The sequence below is a fragment of the Phoenix dactylifera genome, chromosome 6 (assembly GCF_009389715.1).
Source record: "Phoenix dactylifera cultivar Barhee BC4 chromosome 6, palm_55x_up_171113_PBpolish2nd_filt_p, whole genome shotgun sequence".
Taxonomy (NCBI): domain Eukaryota; kingdom Viridiplantae; phylum Streptophyta; class Magnoliopsida; order Arecales; family Arecaceae; genus Phoenix; species Phoenix dactylifera.
The window spans coordinates 13,046,093-13,064,069 of NC_052397.1; the positions used below are offsets into that span (position 1 = coordinate 13,046,093).

General features: G+C 39.4%; 4 protein-coding genes across 4 annotated transcripts; all 4 read left to right on the forward strand.

The window, feature by feature from the left end:
- The first annotated feature begins 529 nt into the window (after positions 1-529).
- Positions 530-10,375, forward strand: LOC120111074. The gene is made up of 2 exons (XM_039127459.1): positions 530-604; positions 9,811-10,375. The coding sequence occupies exon 2, from the start codon at positions 9,812-9,814 to the stop codon at positions 10,235-10,237; it is 426 nt and encodes a 141-aa protein (XP_038983387.1). The 5' UTR covers positions 530-604; position 9,811; the 3' UTR covers positions 10,238-10,375.
- LOC103723212 lies at positions 565-1,245 on the forward strand. The gene has a single exon (XM_008814063.3). It carries the CDS (start codon positions 606-608, stop codon positions 1,029-1,031), a length of 426 nt encoding a protein of 141 aa, XP_008812285.1. The 5' UTR covers positions 565-605; the 3' UTR covers positions 1,032-1,245.
- On the forward strand, positions 4,414-5,136 carry LOC103723209. The gene has a single exon (XM_008814058.4). The coding sequence runs from the start codon at positions 4,497-4,499 to the stop codon at positions 4,920-4,922; it is 426 nt and encodes a 141-aa protein (XP_008812280.1). The 5' UTR covers positions 4,414-4,496; the 3' UTR covers positions 4,923-5,136.
- Positions 10,376-15,885: 5,510 nt separating the features above from the next.
- On the forward strand, positions 15,886-16,743 carry LOC120111233. Its single transcript, XM_039127788.1, has one exon. It carries the CDS (start codon positions 16,051-16,053, stop codon positions 16,474-16,476), a length of 426 nt encoding a protein of 141 aa, XP_038983716.1. The 5' UTR covers positions 15,886-16,050; the 3' UTR covers positions 16,477-16,743.
- Positions 16,744-17,977: the final 1,234 nt, after the last annotated feature.

Genomic DNA, 17,977 nt, shown 5'->3' on the forward strand with positions numbered 1-17,977 from the left:
TCAATCTCTTCATCTATAAATTTCAGTCTACTAAGTCTAGAGAGATAGAAATGAGGGGAATGTGTTTCACAATATGTGCATCCGTTTCATTTTTTTTTTTTTACGCTTTGACACTATGGCTGGCCAAATGACCCGGCATATCATATAGACTGGAATAAGCCGTGTATCTGATGTTTTCTGAACGATTAGATCAGAGGGATATACGAGTTTGTTTCCTTAGCTCTGGTGTCCAAGACCAAACGTATACCCCAAGGCTTCAACACCTCTCTAGACAAAGCTATGGTATCTAGAAGGCCAAATATAAAGGACACCAAAATTATTTGTATGTCCGTCTTTCTTGACCATCTCTCTTGACCTCGCCAATTTGAAAGCTCATCATTTATAGGCCCTCCTGATCCTGTGGGCCCATCAACCGCGTCTAGGCCGGCGTCAAAAGTCTCCCCACCCCCGCACTCATTCAAACTTCATCCCGTTCTCCACTCCTTCACCAATCACCACCCTCGTATCTATAAATACCTTCTCTTTCCCTCATCTCTCCATCACCACCTCCCTTAGACTTCCGACACTTCCATACACATCCTTTACAATCCCTTCTAATAAAAAAGATGGCATCCCAGACCATTGAGAGCTATCGTCAGGGCGCCGAGGTCCACCGCGGTGACGACCTCTGCAAGACGAAGTCCATCCAACTCCTCGAAGAGCTCGGCCTCCCTAGGGGCTTGTTTCCCCTCGAGAACGTCGAGGAGTTTGGCTACAACCGTGCGACTGGGTTCATGTGGCTCGTCCACAAGAAGAAGAAGGAGCACACGTTCAAGAAGATCAAGCAGACGGTGTCGTATGCCACCGAGGTGACAGCCTTCGTGGAGCAGCGCAAGATGAAGAAGATGACGGGGGTGAAGACGAAGGAGCTGCTGCTGTGGCTGTCTGTTGTCGAGGTGTACATCGATGACTCCTCGTCCGATAAGATCACTTTCAAGACCGGCACTGGCCTCTCTGACAGCTTCCCAGTGTCGGCCTTCGAGCTTGAATAGTGTGTCAAAGAGAAGAGGGTCAGGGACTAGAGCTTGTTCCGATTCCTCTTTGAACTGGAAATGGGAATTAGGACTTCGCTCTTTTGTGTGTGTTAAGAACATTACTAAGACTTCAGTATCTGATTTGCTTTTCACTTTATAATAGCTGCTGTACCAAATAAAAGTTCATTCAATGGTCTTATTGCCATATATGTCTTCAGAAAATCATATCATTCATTTAAATGCTCTGATTTTGCAGTATGGATGCTTTGGATTTACTTGTTTGGCGACAAGTGTTGAACTCCAATCTTAGATGGTAGTAGATGATTACTTTGCCTAATGAGCAATCAATTGATGCAATAATAGGGCAGATGATTACTCCGGGTAGATGGTTATTTTTAATAGGCCAAAAATGATCACTGAAATCTGTCCTTGAAAATCTGTCATGCATTTTTGCTACAAAAAAAGGAAAAAGGAAAATCAATCAGACATAATAAATTACAATCTCTCAAAGTATATAGGGATTGGATTTGGCTTGGATCGGGTACAAATTGGATTAGATTGATGCTAGATCTAAATCTTTCGTAGGTATAGTCAGTTGGAAGGATCAACTCTTGTCATGCTCTTGAAGTTATTCCCTTTTTTTCTGTAGGAGCAGGGGTTTCCCCCTTGATACATCTTAAAACTATTCACTAACTAATGACAAACTCGATGTAAAAAGTTAGGTTTCTTTGAAAATAAGATCCATGTTTTACATATTGGCAGATCAAGATATCTTTACCAAGAAAATTTTCATTAGTCATTATAGAATACCTGTCACGTTTCTTCCCATTCCTTGTCCCACTTGACCTTTTGAAGCTTCTAGCTACTAAACAACAACATTCATCAATGCAGTTATCTTTGGATTCAAGATAGAATCAAGGCTTAAATTTTAGCAATTATGGCAGGAGGACCTTGAATTCAATGATGATGGTGTGAAAAAGCATATGATAGATGTTTTGAAGGATTTAGTGAGGGGAGAATGGAGAATCATGTAATAAATATTTCACTATAGTTAATGAAAAGTGTAACTTGCTTCTTGTTGCTCTTTCCAATGAAAATGGATGAGTAGCAAGATCTATTTAGTAAAATTGTTCTACGGATTCACGAATCATGGGGAAACTATTTCTGCAATTGCTCCTGCCTTGTGGAAGATACTTTATAGCCTCAAAGAAGATTTTAAAAAATAAGCTAAATACATAAGACGTTCTTAACGAAAAAGGATGGTATGCCTTTTTCAATTATCATTATGGCTGAAATTGGGATATGGGTCTATATTTATTTTATTTGACAAATACGGATATAGATAAAGATGTTAATCAGATGCAAAAATTCATATCCATATTTATTTTAAATAAATATGAATACAAACTGGATATTGGAAGTATAGATATAAATCAGATAATTAAACTTTATGACCACAAAGACATTACTATGTAGATGATAAATCAAATTAATAGCATATTGACATGGTTATTTATTTTTTAAAAATTCATGACTGCTATATAAAATTAAATAGGATTATAAATGGAATCAGATATTCTGATACACATCGGGTAGTTGTCTATCCATATCTATATCTTCTTTTTTTTTTGATAGATATGGATACGAATATTATTAGGATACTCAAATTTCTATACATAGCTAGATAGATTTGGATACAAAAATAAATCCGGATGGATATTATCTGTTCCACTTCTACCCCTAATTATCATCTGTGCAAGAACAACTTGGAAGAGATTTTTTTTTTTCCAAAGAGACTGAACATTTACTATTGCATTATCCACAAGATGCAAGAATCTGGAGAAGGATCAATGGTCTAACAGGGATCCATTGGCGATATAGAATTACTTTAAGGTCTCTCTCGGCTATTAGAGGAAAAGATCGCACCTCAAGAACTTTGTGAATGCATGGGATACCAAAGTTCTTGGTGTGAATTGGTGCTTATTGTTGGAGAGAAATCGCAAGGTGTTTTCAGGCAAGGAAGTCACATCTGAAGCCACAATGCAGAAGGCCATGTAGAAATGGTCCGGTTCCTACTAAATCTAGCTAGGATACAACACGTTGTTCTTTTATTTCCAGCCTATGAATTTCTCTTGATTCTAGTTTTTCGCGAACTACTATTTTTGGCTTTTCCTTTTGCCCCTTCTAAACTTCTTTAGAAAGGAGGTAATATTAGATATATGAATTTAAAAGTGAGGTGTTGCACACAAAAAATAAGAAATGTGACGGATAAAATAATAAAACTATGTAATACATATCAAGAAAACTATTTATCCAAATTGGGTCCAAAGTCTAGTCTAGTCTAGTTGAACGGGTTTATATAGATTGTGCAAACTTTTAGCAGGATCTAAACAAGGGATAGGCATGTGTTGACCCAACACCATTACATTGGAATGGGGTTGCATCCTTCGCGCAAAAGAAGAATTCATTTTTTTTTTCACATAAATCTACCATTGGATCACCCTCCGCACATATCGTAATGCGCTCCGAACTCCAACATCCATCTTTTTACAAAGATTGCACAGCAACTGGTGCATGATCCAATGGCGGATTCGTGTGAACGAAGGTGAATCCTTCTTTTATGCGAAAGCTCCAGGACCCGATCCCCATTCCATGAGCCTACAGATCCAGCATGGGTGGAGCATGGACATGCCTTATGCCTAGGACAGCCCTAAGTACGACTTAATGCACTGTGTTATAACAGACAGATAGCTGCACCGTTTTAATATTAATGAGTAAAATCATGTATTACCACCATTAGGATCCCTGCAATAGAGAAGCGCATATTTCTTCTGTAACAGGGCAGATGGAAATGCATCATGATCATTTGATCTATCTTTTATACTCTATGTTTTTGGATAAATCAACATTCTTTTAAACAGAAAGTCCAAGAGACTGAAGAAACAAGGACAATTTCTTCCACAAAATGGGCAATACTTCCATTTCTTCGTCTTCTTATTATTATTTTCACGTCGTCCAAGATTGACCACATGATTTGCCAAGTATTATACACGGAAACAGACCGTGTATCACATGGTTTTTGAATGATTCAGTCAAAGGACATGAGCTGGTCCCATGAACTCTGCTATTCCAGACCCGAATTATAGCTTAAGACAGAGACTTGGGAGCTTGGAAGAAGATTACGAGGCCAACTACAAGAAGACGTAACGGAGCTGTCCGTCCGTCTTTGTTGACTTGTCTTCTCTTGACCTCTTCTTTACGGCTCTTAACCGATCAATTATATCGTCCTCCATCAATGCAGTCCATCAACCGTGTCGAGGCCGGTACTCGATCCAGACCCCATCCAAAGTCAGAAACCATTCTTCATCACCATCTTCGCATCTATAAATACTCCCTCCTTCACTCATTTCTCTTATCACCACCACCCTTAGTCTCCCAACACTTCCAATATTCACTTCCCTTCCAAGCCCTTCTGATAATAACATGTCATCGCAGACCATTGAGAGCCACCGTGAGGGTGCCGAGGTCTACCGCGGTGATGATCTCTGCAAGAAGAATTCCATCCAGCTCCTCGAAGAGGTCGGCCTCCCTAGGGGCTTGTTTCCCCTCGAGAACGTCGAGGAGTTTGGCTACAACCGTGCGGCTGGGTTCATGTGGCTGATCCAGAAGAAGAAGAAGGAGCACACGTTCAAGAAGATCAAGCAGACGGTGGCGTATGCCACCGAGGTGACAGCCTTCGTGGAGCAGCGCAAGCTGAAGAAGATAACGGGCGTGAAGACGAAGGAGCTGCTGCTGTGGCTCTCTGTTGTCGAGGTGTACATTGATGACGCCTCAACGGAGAAGATCACTTTCAAGACTGGAACCGGGCTGTCCGACAGCTTCCCGGTGTCGGCTTTCGACCTGGAGTAGCTTGAGGTGGTGAAGGGACTAGGGCTTCGGTTTTCTGTCATCTTTGAGCTGGAACATGCAAATCAGTGGGTCTAACTACTGTTCAAACATATTGCTAAAATATTTTTAGTTCTTTTCTATTCTGAGTTTGTATCAAATAAAAGTTGCAACTAATGGTCTATTCTAGTATATGTCTTGCTTGATCATTTGAATCAATCATATACATGTTCTTAAAGTTTATAGTACAGTAATGAGCCTTATAGATGTACATTCTTGGTGATGTGTGTCCTACTTCGATTTTTACCAGATATTTCCTTTGGCCAAGTGGCAAACTGATCCTTTACAACCCAAATTCCAGGATTATTCTATATCTCGGGGGCATGTTAGATCTTAAATAGATCAAAAACGATATGGCCGAAATCATAGACCTTACACAGCTGTATTTGGTCACAAGACAACCATTTGCTCTCACTGTAGTAAAGATTTTTTTTAAAAAAAATGATGTTGGGAGCATTATTGATTACAATACCTATAAAATGATTTAGCTGTCGTGCTGTTATAGTATGGGATATTGGGATCAATTGGTCGCACGACAACACTTTGCTCTAACTTCTAAAAGATTATCATCATATTTTTTGGAATAATATTGTAAATATAATTACTTGCACGAAAAACTCAGGAGACAATACTGCCAATATTTTGATCTAGAAAATCTCTTTGCATATGAAGCGATTTAATTTTGTAATAATGGTTTTATTAATAATTTTTTTGATTCAATTAATAATATGTGTACTTTGAGTTTGAAGTACAGTAATGAGAGCTTTTACATTCCCAGTTTCGAGATCTGTGGGAACAGACATTTGCTCTGGACAAGAGGCAAAATATGGATCCTTTACAACCAAAGTTCTAGGTTTTGCTCAAAAGACCAAGCTTCGGACAATTTGGTCCGTGACAGATTTTAATTAGTAGGTCAAAACATATAGACAAAGCTGCCATGCGTCGCTGTTGAAGGAATAGCCTACAACCGTAGCTGTTGATAATTCTGTTAGGGCAATGGGCCTGTATGTAGTCTAGCTATATAGCACGATGGTCAACTGCAGTATTTGATCACAAAACGGTAATTCGTTCCAACTAATAAATTTTTCTTCTTTTCCAAATAATGTTGCAAGTACAAATGATTAAAATTAATTGCCTGTGGAAAAAACTTGGAAAATAATACTGCGGAAGTTGGACCCATAATTTCCTCAGACGTGTGCAAGGGATTAAATTCCCAAACTACCACTCATCCATATCAGAAGTCAATCCAAAAGGAGGTGTAAGAGGGATGGTAAAGGGACTTTTTTTTTCTTTTTTTTTTTTTTGGGGGGGGGGGGGGGGGGGGGGGGGGTGTGATTTGAGAGGATCATTAGATTCAACCTGAACTATTTTGACCACTACAAAAAAAAAACGGATAAGATCCGGAAGTGAGATTCATCACAGCGAGAGACTGCACGCACCAAACTTTTAGGAGCTATAATTTGCCTATACAATATCCTATTTAAAGCTGATCATGGGATGAGTTTGGGCATAAAATATATTATATTTTATATATGCTAGGCCCAAACTCAGATTAAAACTGAATAGAGTTTAGGCTCGAGGCCGGGCTATGATCAGTTCTAATTCTATTATAGTATACTTTTTTTTTCTAAAATCGGATGAATTTTCGAGTTCTACGGTACAATGTTCCCCCCTAAAAGTAATAGGGCTTCGTGCAGTCCTAAGTTTGAATCTACTGGTATATTATGTAATCACCCTTAAGAACTCAGAAATAAGAAAACTGACAAGAAAGAGGAAAAAAAAAGGGAGATAACAAGTAGTTGGTAAGTTATAAAAGTCCCTGAGGTTCTTTTTGGTTCCTATTTAACTTTAGTTCAAACAACATTTAGAAAGATGTTTATTCCTTATAAACTAAGCAGACCATTAGACCTCTATTGTCCAATAATTTTAATTTGGTCAAAATTTAAAACTGGATGTGCTAAATGGCTCTGAAATGTCGCCTTCGTGAATGTAAAGATCCTCTATTGTGAGCATTCTTGACCAACTTCTAGCTGATTTGAGATGGTCTGGTTCATTTCAGTAACGGTATGAGCTAGTAAATGAAGGCGCTTGAGGTCACAAGCAGATTAGAGCAAGAAGCAATGCACTGCCAATGGAGGCATGGAGCTGGTGTGAGGAGGAAGAAGATATTTTGCTTGCTTATGAATGCTGGTATCCTTGACAACTATCTCGGCACTGACAAGATTAGAGCTAAGGCAAGTAGCTCAAATGAAGATTGAAGCTCTTTAGAAGACCGTAATCATGACATAAATGCATCACTAACTAGCATACGTTTTCCAATACACTGACCAAGAGAAATACTAACAGTCTATGAAATACTCAAATTTTCTGAAGCGGATGGAGACGCTTGCAGTTTCATAGCATGCAAGTATAAAGCTCTCAGGCTGAGTGTTCATTCTTATTAGCAGAGAAAATTATCGAAAAGTTAGAACCTGCTTATATTCTGAAGGTAATAAGAGTTGCCTGGAAGCCAAAGATCTGAGGGCATATAGGTGCCTCAAAGGAAACTATCCAATGATGACGCCTTGGGACAACCCGAATACAGCGACGCTTCGAGAAGACAGATCGACGCATTTATTGCCTGTGATGAAAGTCTCGCCCTCAATCGAAGTGATGACTTGACTTCCGTCGCCCGAACCAAAATGCAATTTGGCCTCGAAAGTGAAGGGCAAGTAATAGAGAAAATATTGGACACCTCGACCTCGAGCCAGATCTATTGCATTGACCTAAGACATAAACCGAGAAAAACAACTTCGCCCCAGCCGAACAACCAACCAACCAAGGTAAGCAACTTCGGTCTTGACCGAGGAGGAGCTATTAGCCGAGAAGAACAATTAACACATGTCGACAAGGGCTGACAATCCTAATAACTGATAGCTCTAGCAGCCCGTAGTCGTGGCAACACCACCGCCTGTGCCCCGCTGCATGCTGCCCACGTGGACTGACTCCCACGCCGCGACCATACTACCGGCCATTACCTGGCCATTATTGCACACCATGTCAGGTTAGGTAACAATAAAGTGAGCTCTTCTATATAAAGGGATAGCCTGAAAGACCTCAGGAATGCAACAAATAATTCATGCAATAATACTCACAAAATCACCCTATGTTGAAATCCTCTTCCTTCTATATTGTTGTCTCGCTATTCTGATTTAGGCATCGGTCTAGATTTGGTGGCAACAAATGGTCTAATGGGCTAAGAACTTGGTAAAAATCCCTCTCTGAGGGAGTCAGCCTTGCCAACTGAGCCTCTCTAGTCTATATGGATGGGCCGGTTCATCACAAATTGCATCTTTTATTCTTTCCACGATCGATCTAAGAGGATTGTAGGATTATTTATCTTCCTTATTAATTGTTTTTGTTTTCTATTTTTAATTTTTTTTTGTTTTCAATTTTCATTTCATGCGAATTTAGACTAATTATATGAAAGAATTGGATTAGGATTTCTTTATAGTTGCTATGCCTTTGCACTACCTTTCTTACAATTTTCTTAGCTCTGTCTCATTTTATTCCGGTTGGAGGAAGTCCAACTTCAAGTTTTCTTCGAAGTTCAAACAACATTAAAATTAGCTATCCAATGCTGACCGTTCTTCTGTTCCTTCCGGTATTGTTGAAAAGACGTGCTTCCTTATCACTATTATGATCTCCTAATCCATCTCCTGACCATGATATGAAGAACACCTTCCCATTGATCGGCTGGATCTCCAAATTGAGTTGGGTTGTGTCATGTCGGATGGATTAAATTGAGTTGCATGGAAATTTTATGATAGAGAAATGCATGATTTGGGATATTTTTGTTCGATTGATCCAAATTAAGTTTCTACGGTACACTTATACATAATTTAACAAGATCAAAGATATAATTATATGTTTCACTTGAAAAAGATATAAGTATAAAACATGTAAGTAATCTATATAAAACATAAATGTTAGTTACTCATTTGTCTATATATCAGACTAGGTCAAGTTAGGGTTAGGGTCAAGGTTGGGTTCGGTTAAAGCTCAATCCTAAGCTAATCCTACTTGAGATCAGGCTGGAATTGTTGAGCCCAAACCCCGTGGGTGGTTGGACGGTTGGATTCAGGTTGAATACTATCCAAATTATTTTGTTATTAGTATCTACATAATTATGTTTCTTTACATACTTAACATGCATTGCCTATGCAAATGGGCTGACAATTTCAAAATTATTAAGCCTCACGGCAATTTTATTATGATCTCTTCATGGTCCCCCTGCACATTATGGTCACCATTTTTTCAACATTCTACTGCTTCAAGACTTGTTCTAACCACTTTCTTGGACCACATTTGATTCCAGTTATGGAAAGGCTGGTTCTAGATTCATTTTAAAACTATATTCAAGCCAGCACTCCCATGTTGACTTTCTTTTGTTCCCCTCGCTATATAATAATATTGCGCCATCATCACCATATCTCCTTGATAAGTGAGAAGGCCTTCCAACTACGACCTTACTTCACCTTCCTGATGACCCGGTCGAGTCGCGAGCCATGGTCCAGATAAGCTCATCCGCGACGACTTCATCGGTCCTTGAGACGCTGTTACTTTTCGTGAACGACCAGTTCACCTAAAAGAAATTGCAAGTCTGTTGTTTCCTTTCGTTCTTCCGATCATTTCAAGTTGGCCACGCTCTCGGCCAAACGTTACCCTCCATCTATAAATTCTCCCTGATCCCTCCGATCCATAACCCATTAGCCTCAGCCTCTTCGATCTTATTGTTATAATCTACGTACTCTTCTTTGCTCCTCTTCCAACCACCTGCTTGTTTTCTAGTAATCACGCATACATTACCTAGGATGGCATCCCAGACCATTGAGAGCTATCGTCAGGGCGCCGAGGTCCACCGCGGTGACGACCTCTGCAGGACGAAGTCCATCCAACTCCTCGAAGAGCTCGGCCTCCCTAGGGGCTTGTTTCCCCTCGAGAACGTCGAGGAGTTTGGCTACAACCGTGCGGCTGGGTTCATGTGGCTCGTCCACAAGAAGAAGAAGGAGCACACGTTCAAGAAGATCAAGCAGACGGTGTCGTATGCCACCGAGGTGACAGCCTTCGTGGAGCAGCGAAAGTTGAAGAAAATAACTGGGGTGAAGACGAAGGAGCTGCTGCTGTGGCTCTCGGTTGTCGAGGTGTACATCGATGATCCCTCGACAGAGAAGATCACTTTCAAGACTGGCACTGGGCTGTCCGACAGCTTCCCGGTGTCGGCTTTCGAGCTTGAGTAGATTGAACGAGGGGGATCCAGGAAAGGACTAGAGATTTGCATGGTTCTCTGTCGTTGCAAAATTTCTTGTTCTTTTCTATTTTATTTTTGTCTTTAAACAGTGCTGCTGTATCAAATAAAAGTTGCAATTAATGGGTTATTCTAATATATGTTTTGCTGAATCATTTGAATCAATCATATACATTTTCTTATCAGCTTTGGATCTTCATCTTCGAACATGAGCTCGTTCTCTTTGTGCCGGTCTTCAAGAATCCATTCCGATTCTGAATCTGATCTGATCCCGTCCTCCGGAATAAGTCTTTCGAGCTCACGTAGAATGATCGATGAAACCAACTGAATCCACTCTCGTGACATGATCAAAGTTCGATCCACCACTTTGAGGAAAGAGATGAGACGGTCAGTTCATAGTACAGCAATGAGCACCATAGATGTACATTCTTGGTGATGTGTGTTCTACTACGATTTTTACCTGATATTTCCTCTGGCCAAGTGGCAAAGTATATATTGATCCTTTACAACCCAAGTTCCAGGAGTATTCTATATCTTGGCTGCATGGCAGGTCTTAAATAGATCAAAAACTATGTGGCTGAAATCCTGCTTCCTTCTAAAACTGGCAAGTCCTAGTATTTGGATGTGGCCAGGGGTGGCTCGAGGCCGCCTAAGGCCCCCGGCCCGAGGAAGGCCCATTTTTTATTCCGCCTTAATGCTGCACAGCTTTCACATCTGAAAGGTAGGATAGGAGGACACCGCTATAGTGTCAGTGCGTTCCGGCGGTAGCAGGCTACGAGCTATAGGTGGGCGGGCGGAATTGAGAAACAACGGTCATTTCCTCCCCCTTCTCTGCCAGAGCTTTTTTTTTCTTTGCTGAACCTTCTTTTCCATTTCCCCAGGTCTCCTCAGCAGCTCGGCTCCTCCGACCTCCAGGCTCCGCCGCTCCGGCCTCCGCGGCCTCCGGGCTCCCTCCATCCCTCTCGATCTCGTCAGCGCCAGCAGTCCACGGACCACGGTCCACGTCCGCCGTCCTCCGGCAGCCCGGCTCCGGCTCCAAGAAGGCAAGAACCTGGGCTCCCTCCATCCCTCTCGATCTCTTCAACCTCCCCTTTTAATCTTTTTTGATCTCTAATCTTGTTCTAGTCTTTTTTCTTTTTTTTTTGAGGAGGAATTTGCATGTATGGAGGAGGGCGATGCACCGCTTGAGGGAGGGGGGTTTTGGGGCGAGCGAGCGTGAGGGTGAGGTGGTGAGGGAGGAGGGGGTGGGGACCGTGGGGTGTCTTCTCGAGAGGAATGGAGGGAGCCAGAGAGGAATTGGGTCAGGATGGAGGTTGAGGGGTTTAGTATGGTGGTGCCGTGGTGGAAGGTTTGGGTTGCATCTGGCTATTGAAGTAGAGGTGCATGGGGTAGATTTGAGATGCATTAAACTCAGAATATGGTATCTACTTCTCTTGATTCCAAAAGTTACAAGCTAATAAACGAAATCAAGCCAACCTATTAGAGTGTCAAAAAAGGTTAACTGATTATGGTCCTCAAGTGGGCCAAGTTAGGTGGGGCAGATTTGTTCTAGTTTTTTTTGTGATTAATTAGCTTTTCCTCTTTTTTTCTGTATCATATTGTGTGGTTTAATGAGCTCAACCTCCCCTTTTTGTTTGTGATTGATTAGCTTTTCTTCTTTTTTTCTGTATTATATTGTGTGGTTTAATCTTGGAATTGGTGAATGCCAGGTCCATAGGTCCACATCTACTAACTCTAAGCCGGTACCCGGGAGCATCCAAGTTCCAAAGGGATTACAGAAAGCATCCAATTTTATCTTCGCTGCCCAACTTCGGCGGTTCGGCCTCTTCTCACCGTCGAGTTCGACACTACTTATCGGGACCTGTTCGTTTTTTTGGACACAATCAAGTTTTATTTTTTCAACTTTTTTATATTTTGATTTTTTTGAAGATTTTTTTAATTGTTTTGTTTGATAATATTATTTTTAGATTAAAATGTCGAATAGAAAATATGAATGTGGGTATGAAAAACTAAAAAAGAAAAAAAAATTGGTAAACTCATTGAATCTCAAAAGGAGCTCTAGACAGTATTTTAATGGATCCTGAGTATAAAAGTTTGATTAGTAATTTTGCATCTCAAAAAGCTAGACGAATAAATTTTAAATAAAATTTTAAAGTATTTTATATTTATTAAAAAAAATTCACCATTAAAAAAAAAAAAAGACCTCCTCTAGTAAGTCCGTCTTAGGCCCCCAAATATTGGGAGTATTTTTTCATTGTTTACAAAAATGATGTTGGGAGCATTATTGATTACAATACCTATAAAATGATTTAGCTATCGTTCTGTTATAGTATGGGATATTGGGATCAACTGCTGTACCAGCTGGTTGCACGACCACACTTTGCTCTAACTTTTGCTCTGTAGCACGATGGTCAACTGCTGTATTTCATCACAAAAGGGTAATTTGCTCCAACTCTTTAGGAAGGGGATTAATTGTTCTTCTTTTTTCCAAATAATGTTGGAATTGCCATTGATTAAAATTATTTGCCTGTGAAAAAAAAACTTGAAAAATAATACCGCCAAAGTTGAACCCTTTTCCAAATCTCCACCCATGTGCACAAGAGATTAAATTCCCAAAATACCGCACGTCCATGTCGAAAGCCAATCCAACTCTCTTTACAGCACTTCATCCAAAAAGGATATCCATAACATATTATTTAGATTTTTTGATACTGTATAAATATCCAAAATTTATCCAATACATAGCCGATATGGAATTAAACACATATCCATATGGGTCCTCACATATAGGGGTGGCGATTGGGTCAGGTCAGATCAGACAAGATATTGGTCGGATCGGATACATAATAAATCAAAAATTTATCAATTCAAACCCAACCTATTTATTAAATAGGTTCACAATTCAGATCTAAATCTGACCATTTTATTAAATAGGTAATCTACCTTGATCTACAATGGATGAAAGTACGTTAAACAGGTTAAATGATTAAGTATTGCCACCCATACTTACATACTCTCTCTGTTTAAGTCCTAGTACCTTCATTGGGCTAAGGGTCCAAATCCAGTCAAATTCAATTACAAGCATTATGATCAACCAATGGTTGGCTTCAAAGGATATAGAGCACCGCATAATCAAAGCAAAATTCTATAATTTGAGCCTCGAAATCGACCGATCAAACTAATTTTTTTTTTTCAAGAGAGACTTTCATGGGCACATCTCCCGGTCGGAAAAATTGTGGTTGTTATTGAGGCATAAATAGAGATTATGTATTGTGCTTATTATTGAGATATAAATAAAGGTTATGTATCTTAATTTATTGCCAATAATCCTTGATTTAAATGACAAGCCTTTAAAAACCAAGTTACAATATATATATATATATATATATATATATATATATATATATATATATATATAATGAGTTTATTTGACTTATCATATATATTCAGGTCATTAAATAATACTGCGATATTTCATATGTTAATCGTTATTTCTATAAAAAACCATTTTCTCTTTCATAAAAAAGAAGAATATACTTACTTTATCTTATTCTTTATGATATTTTCAAAGCTTTACTGATAAAAATATCTAAAAATTAACTTTTGTGTATTCCTATATTCATATATGCGAGATGGGTGCTGAAGGCTGAGTCTATCTTCTTTGAAGGGGACTCAGCTACGGTGATTGAATGGATACAGGATGAGGAGCGGAGGCGGATGGTAAACCATTGCTCGGCAATATTCATTGGTTGGCAAGCAATTGTAGTGCTTTTCAGCCTGTACATGTATAGCGAGAGGCGAACAAGATCGTAAATTGGATCGCCTCCTTTGCTGCCCAATATTCTGAAGAGGTCCTATAGACATATCATTTTACTGCCCTTCCACCTCTTCGTCATCTTCTCTCCCTTGATTCTACTGGCTGTACTCACGTTAGAGCTATGTAATCAGTCGTTCGTTGTACCAAAAAAAAAAAAAAACTTGATTTGCACTGCAACTCTGCTTACAGCATACCAAAAAAACCTCTTAAATTAAAGCTTTATGAGTAGCCATCTTAGAAGTCATTATTCTACCCTTTAATATGCAAAAAAAACAAATTTTCTTTTCCCGGAAATATATCTTAGTTGATCCATGGCCTCCTTTCAGTGTGGGGTGTCCTAAGTTTGAATAAACTTGTACGTTATGTAATTGCCCTCAGGAACTCAAAATGAGAAAGATACCAAGAAAAAAGGGAAAGAAACAAGAGATAACAAGTAATTGGTAAATTATAAATCTCCCTAAGGTTCCTTTTGGTTCCCTAATTCTTTAGTTCTAATATTTAAACAACATTTACAAAGGTGTTTATTCATTGTTAACTAGGTAAACCATTAAACCTCTCTTATCATATAATTTTAATTTGGTTAAAATTTAAAATTGAATGCCTTAAAATGGTGCTTGTCATTTTTTTAAATCTCAAAACTCATTATTGGAATTTTATTTAAGTGCCAAAAAATATTTGGCTAAATAAATCCTAGAAAATCTTAAAAACTAGATTTTATTCAAATTTATTAGAGAACAAAGCAGTGTCTAGGGTTTGTTTGGAAACATATTTAGAAAAATGCTTTTGAGAATTCATCTAATATGGGTGACTATGATTTGAGTTGGATTGGTACTTTTAGTGGCTTGACACTTTGTTGTGGGAGTTGGATCTATTACAGCTTTGGCCCTGATGCCTGAGCTGATCGGAATCTCCTGGTTTTTTTCCACATATTGTTTTATTCTATTTCATTTATTTTTTATTTCTGTTCTTTTTATTTCCAATTAAACGCACGGTGGAATACTTCCACCAGCCTGCCTTAAAAAAAAGAAGAAGAAAAAAAAAATTATTGATAAAATAACAAGGCAATTAGAATAAAATTTTCAGCAAACCTATAATATATTAAAATTAAATAGCAAGTTGGTCCCATGGACTTATTATATTTTCCAGCAACATCACCATCCAAGTTTATGTAAAACCTTAATAAAATTTCATCAAATAGTTTACGTGGTGACTTGTTAAAGCTAGGAAATAGAAAAAAAATGTACGAATTTATATTTTTTTCTTATTTTGACCAAGGCTATATCTCGTAATCCATTATTAATCTCATGGCTACCATTTCACCTCGTGCTCTTTGCATAATTGCTCCATGCAAGAGTAATCTAGAACGACCTTTTTATGAATATTAAATTTTATTTTTCTATTCGTAATGCGAATTGTGTATGCATGTTGACTAACACCTAGAAAACTATATTGCACGCTAGCACCAAAGCAATTTAATTATGATATCTCATTGTTTCTCCTGCCTTTTAACACTGACTTTTTCTAGCCCTTGCTTTGTATCATTTTTGGCCTGGGATAGCCGGATCTCAAGTGGAAATAGAATTACGTTAAAACCAGCCGTCCCATTCTGAACACTTTTTTACGTTTGCCTATGCATTTATAATTGGCCTTCTTATTGAAAGATTTTCGTTGCATTCATACACGTTATGTATGATGTTATTATTTTAGCAAAAAAAACAAAAAATCTTCTGGCATGCCTTGACATTATGTTCACATGACCAAGCTGAGCTCAAAATATTTGATCGTTTCCAATGGAGACTGTGACCTAAAGCTTAGTAATGAAGCTCATCACCTTAAACATGCCTTACAGGCTTAAACCAAGCGCTAACCTTCATCTATAAATTCTCCCTACTCTCTTCAACCTTCAGCTCATCAGCCCTTCATCGTCCAAGCCTTTGCTTGTTTTCTTACATTGTTCTCTTAGTGAAAGCACAAATATCTGAGGTAAGATGGCAACCCAGACCATTGAGAACTACCGCGAGGCCGCCGAGGTGTACCAAGGTGATGCCCCCTGCAGGGAGAAGTTCACCCAACTCCTCGAAGAGCACGGCCTCCCGAAGGGTCTGTTTCCCCTCGAGGACATCAAGGAGTTTGGTTACAACCGTGCAGCCGGGTTCATGTGGCTGGTCCAGAAGAAGAAGAACGAGCACACGTTCAAGAAGATCAAGCAGACGGTGTCGTTTGCCACCGAGGTGACAGCCTTCGTGGAGCAGCGCAAGATGAAGAAGATAACTGGGGCGAAGGGGAAGCAGCTGTTGCTGTGGCTCTCTCTCGTCGAGATTTACATCGATGACCCATCGTCCGAGAAGATCACTTTCAAGTCCGGCACCGGACTCTCTGACAGCTTCCCGGTGTCTGTCTTCGAGCTTGAATAGCGTGTGTGAGAGAGAGAGTTGGTGGAGGGACTAGGGCTGGTTCTCTTTTCTCTGGGTCATGGGAAATGGAAATTAGCCTCGCTATCTATTGCCCTTTTTTTACTATTTCTTTGGGTGGAATCAATCGCTATCTGTCGTCGAAGTTGCTAAGGTTATCTTGGGCAAAGCTGCTGCATCAACTAAGTGTTCCAGTTCATCATCTTAATATAAATATATTTTTAAATATACCAAATGATTCAATTGTATACACTTTGAGTTTGGAGTACAGCTCCGTACGTATTATAAACTTATTCTGATGATTGGTCCTTTAGGAACTTAATCATCTTAACCACGAAGTCAAGAAGTGGTTCAGCATGGCGACAGATCATTCCTTTGGCTTGGCAAACGGATCCTCCGCAACTTATGATTTAAGAATAAACCTTGATACATTTAATCCGAAAGTGATGATAATTTCATATGAGATACTTGAATCTGGTTGACTTTTTTTTGGCGTTTTGGATAATTATATTCTCCTTACTTATTTGCAGTCATAATTTGGAGAGGGGGATAAATTAATGTCCAACATAATGATGAAGAGTATAGGATATTCAAAAATCTTAGCCTGCTCTTTTTTCTCACGAGAAATCGATGTCCAAAATCTTAAAAGAGTGATCCTTGACTGTTCCATCAACCTGAAAGAGCTCGATGAATAGCATGTGAACCATAGGTCGGACGCCCCCACAATTTGAACATAAATCTGATAAACGATGCATAGCGTATACCTGAATAAATAAAGAAAGCATGAGTTAAGTGCACAATATCAAATGCCAAGCTTTAAGAATGTTTTAGCATCCTGGTGTCACACTAATTTCTGGAGAGGACGCAACAGAACCATGCCTATTGATAATAGAAAATCCTTAACGGTGATGTTGTAGCCAATAAAAAGGAGCATCAGAGGACGGTCGTTTTACCAAATAGACCAAGAATCTGATTTCCAGATAGGCAAGCGCGTTGGGAGCAAGAGGCATGCAAAAAGAGCATTGTTTTGGGCTGCTAGCTTTACTTTTTGGGATTGTTGATGCATTCTTGGAGATGCAGAGGAGCCAAGTGGCTCTGAAATGTCACCTTGGTGAATGTAGAGATCCTCTACTGTGAGCATTCTCGACCAACTTCTAGCAGATTTGGGATGGTGTGGTTCATTTCAATAACGGTATGAGCTAGTAAATGAAGGCCACTTGAGGTCACAAGCAGATTAGAGAAAGAAGCAATGCACTGCCAATGGAGGCATGGAGCTGGTGTGAGGAGGAAGAAGATATTTTGCTTGCTTATGAAAGCTGGTATCCTTGACAACTATCTCGGCACTGACAAGGTTTAGAGCTAAGGCGAGTAGCTTAAATGAAGATTGAAGCTTTTTAGAGGACCAAAATCATGACATAAATGCATCACTAACCAAGAGAAATACTAACAGCCTCTGAAATACTCAAATTTTCTGAAGTGGATGGAGACGCTTGCAGTTTCATAG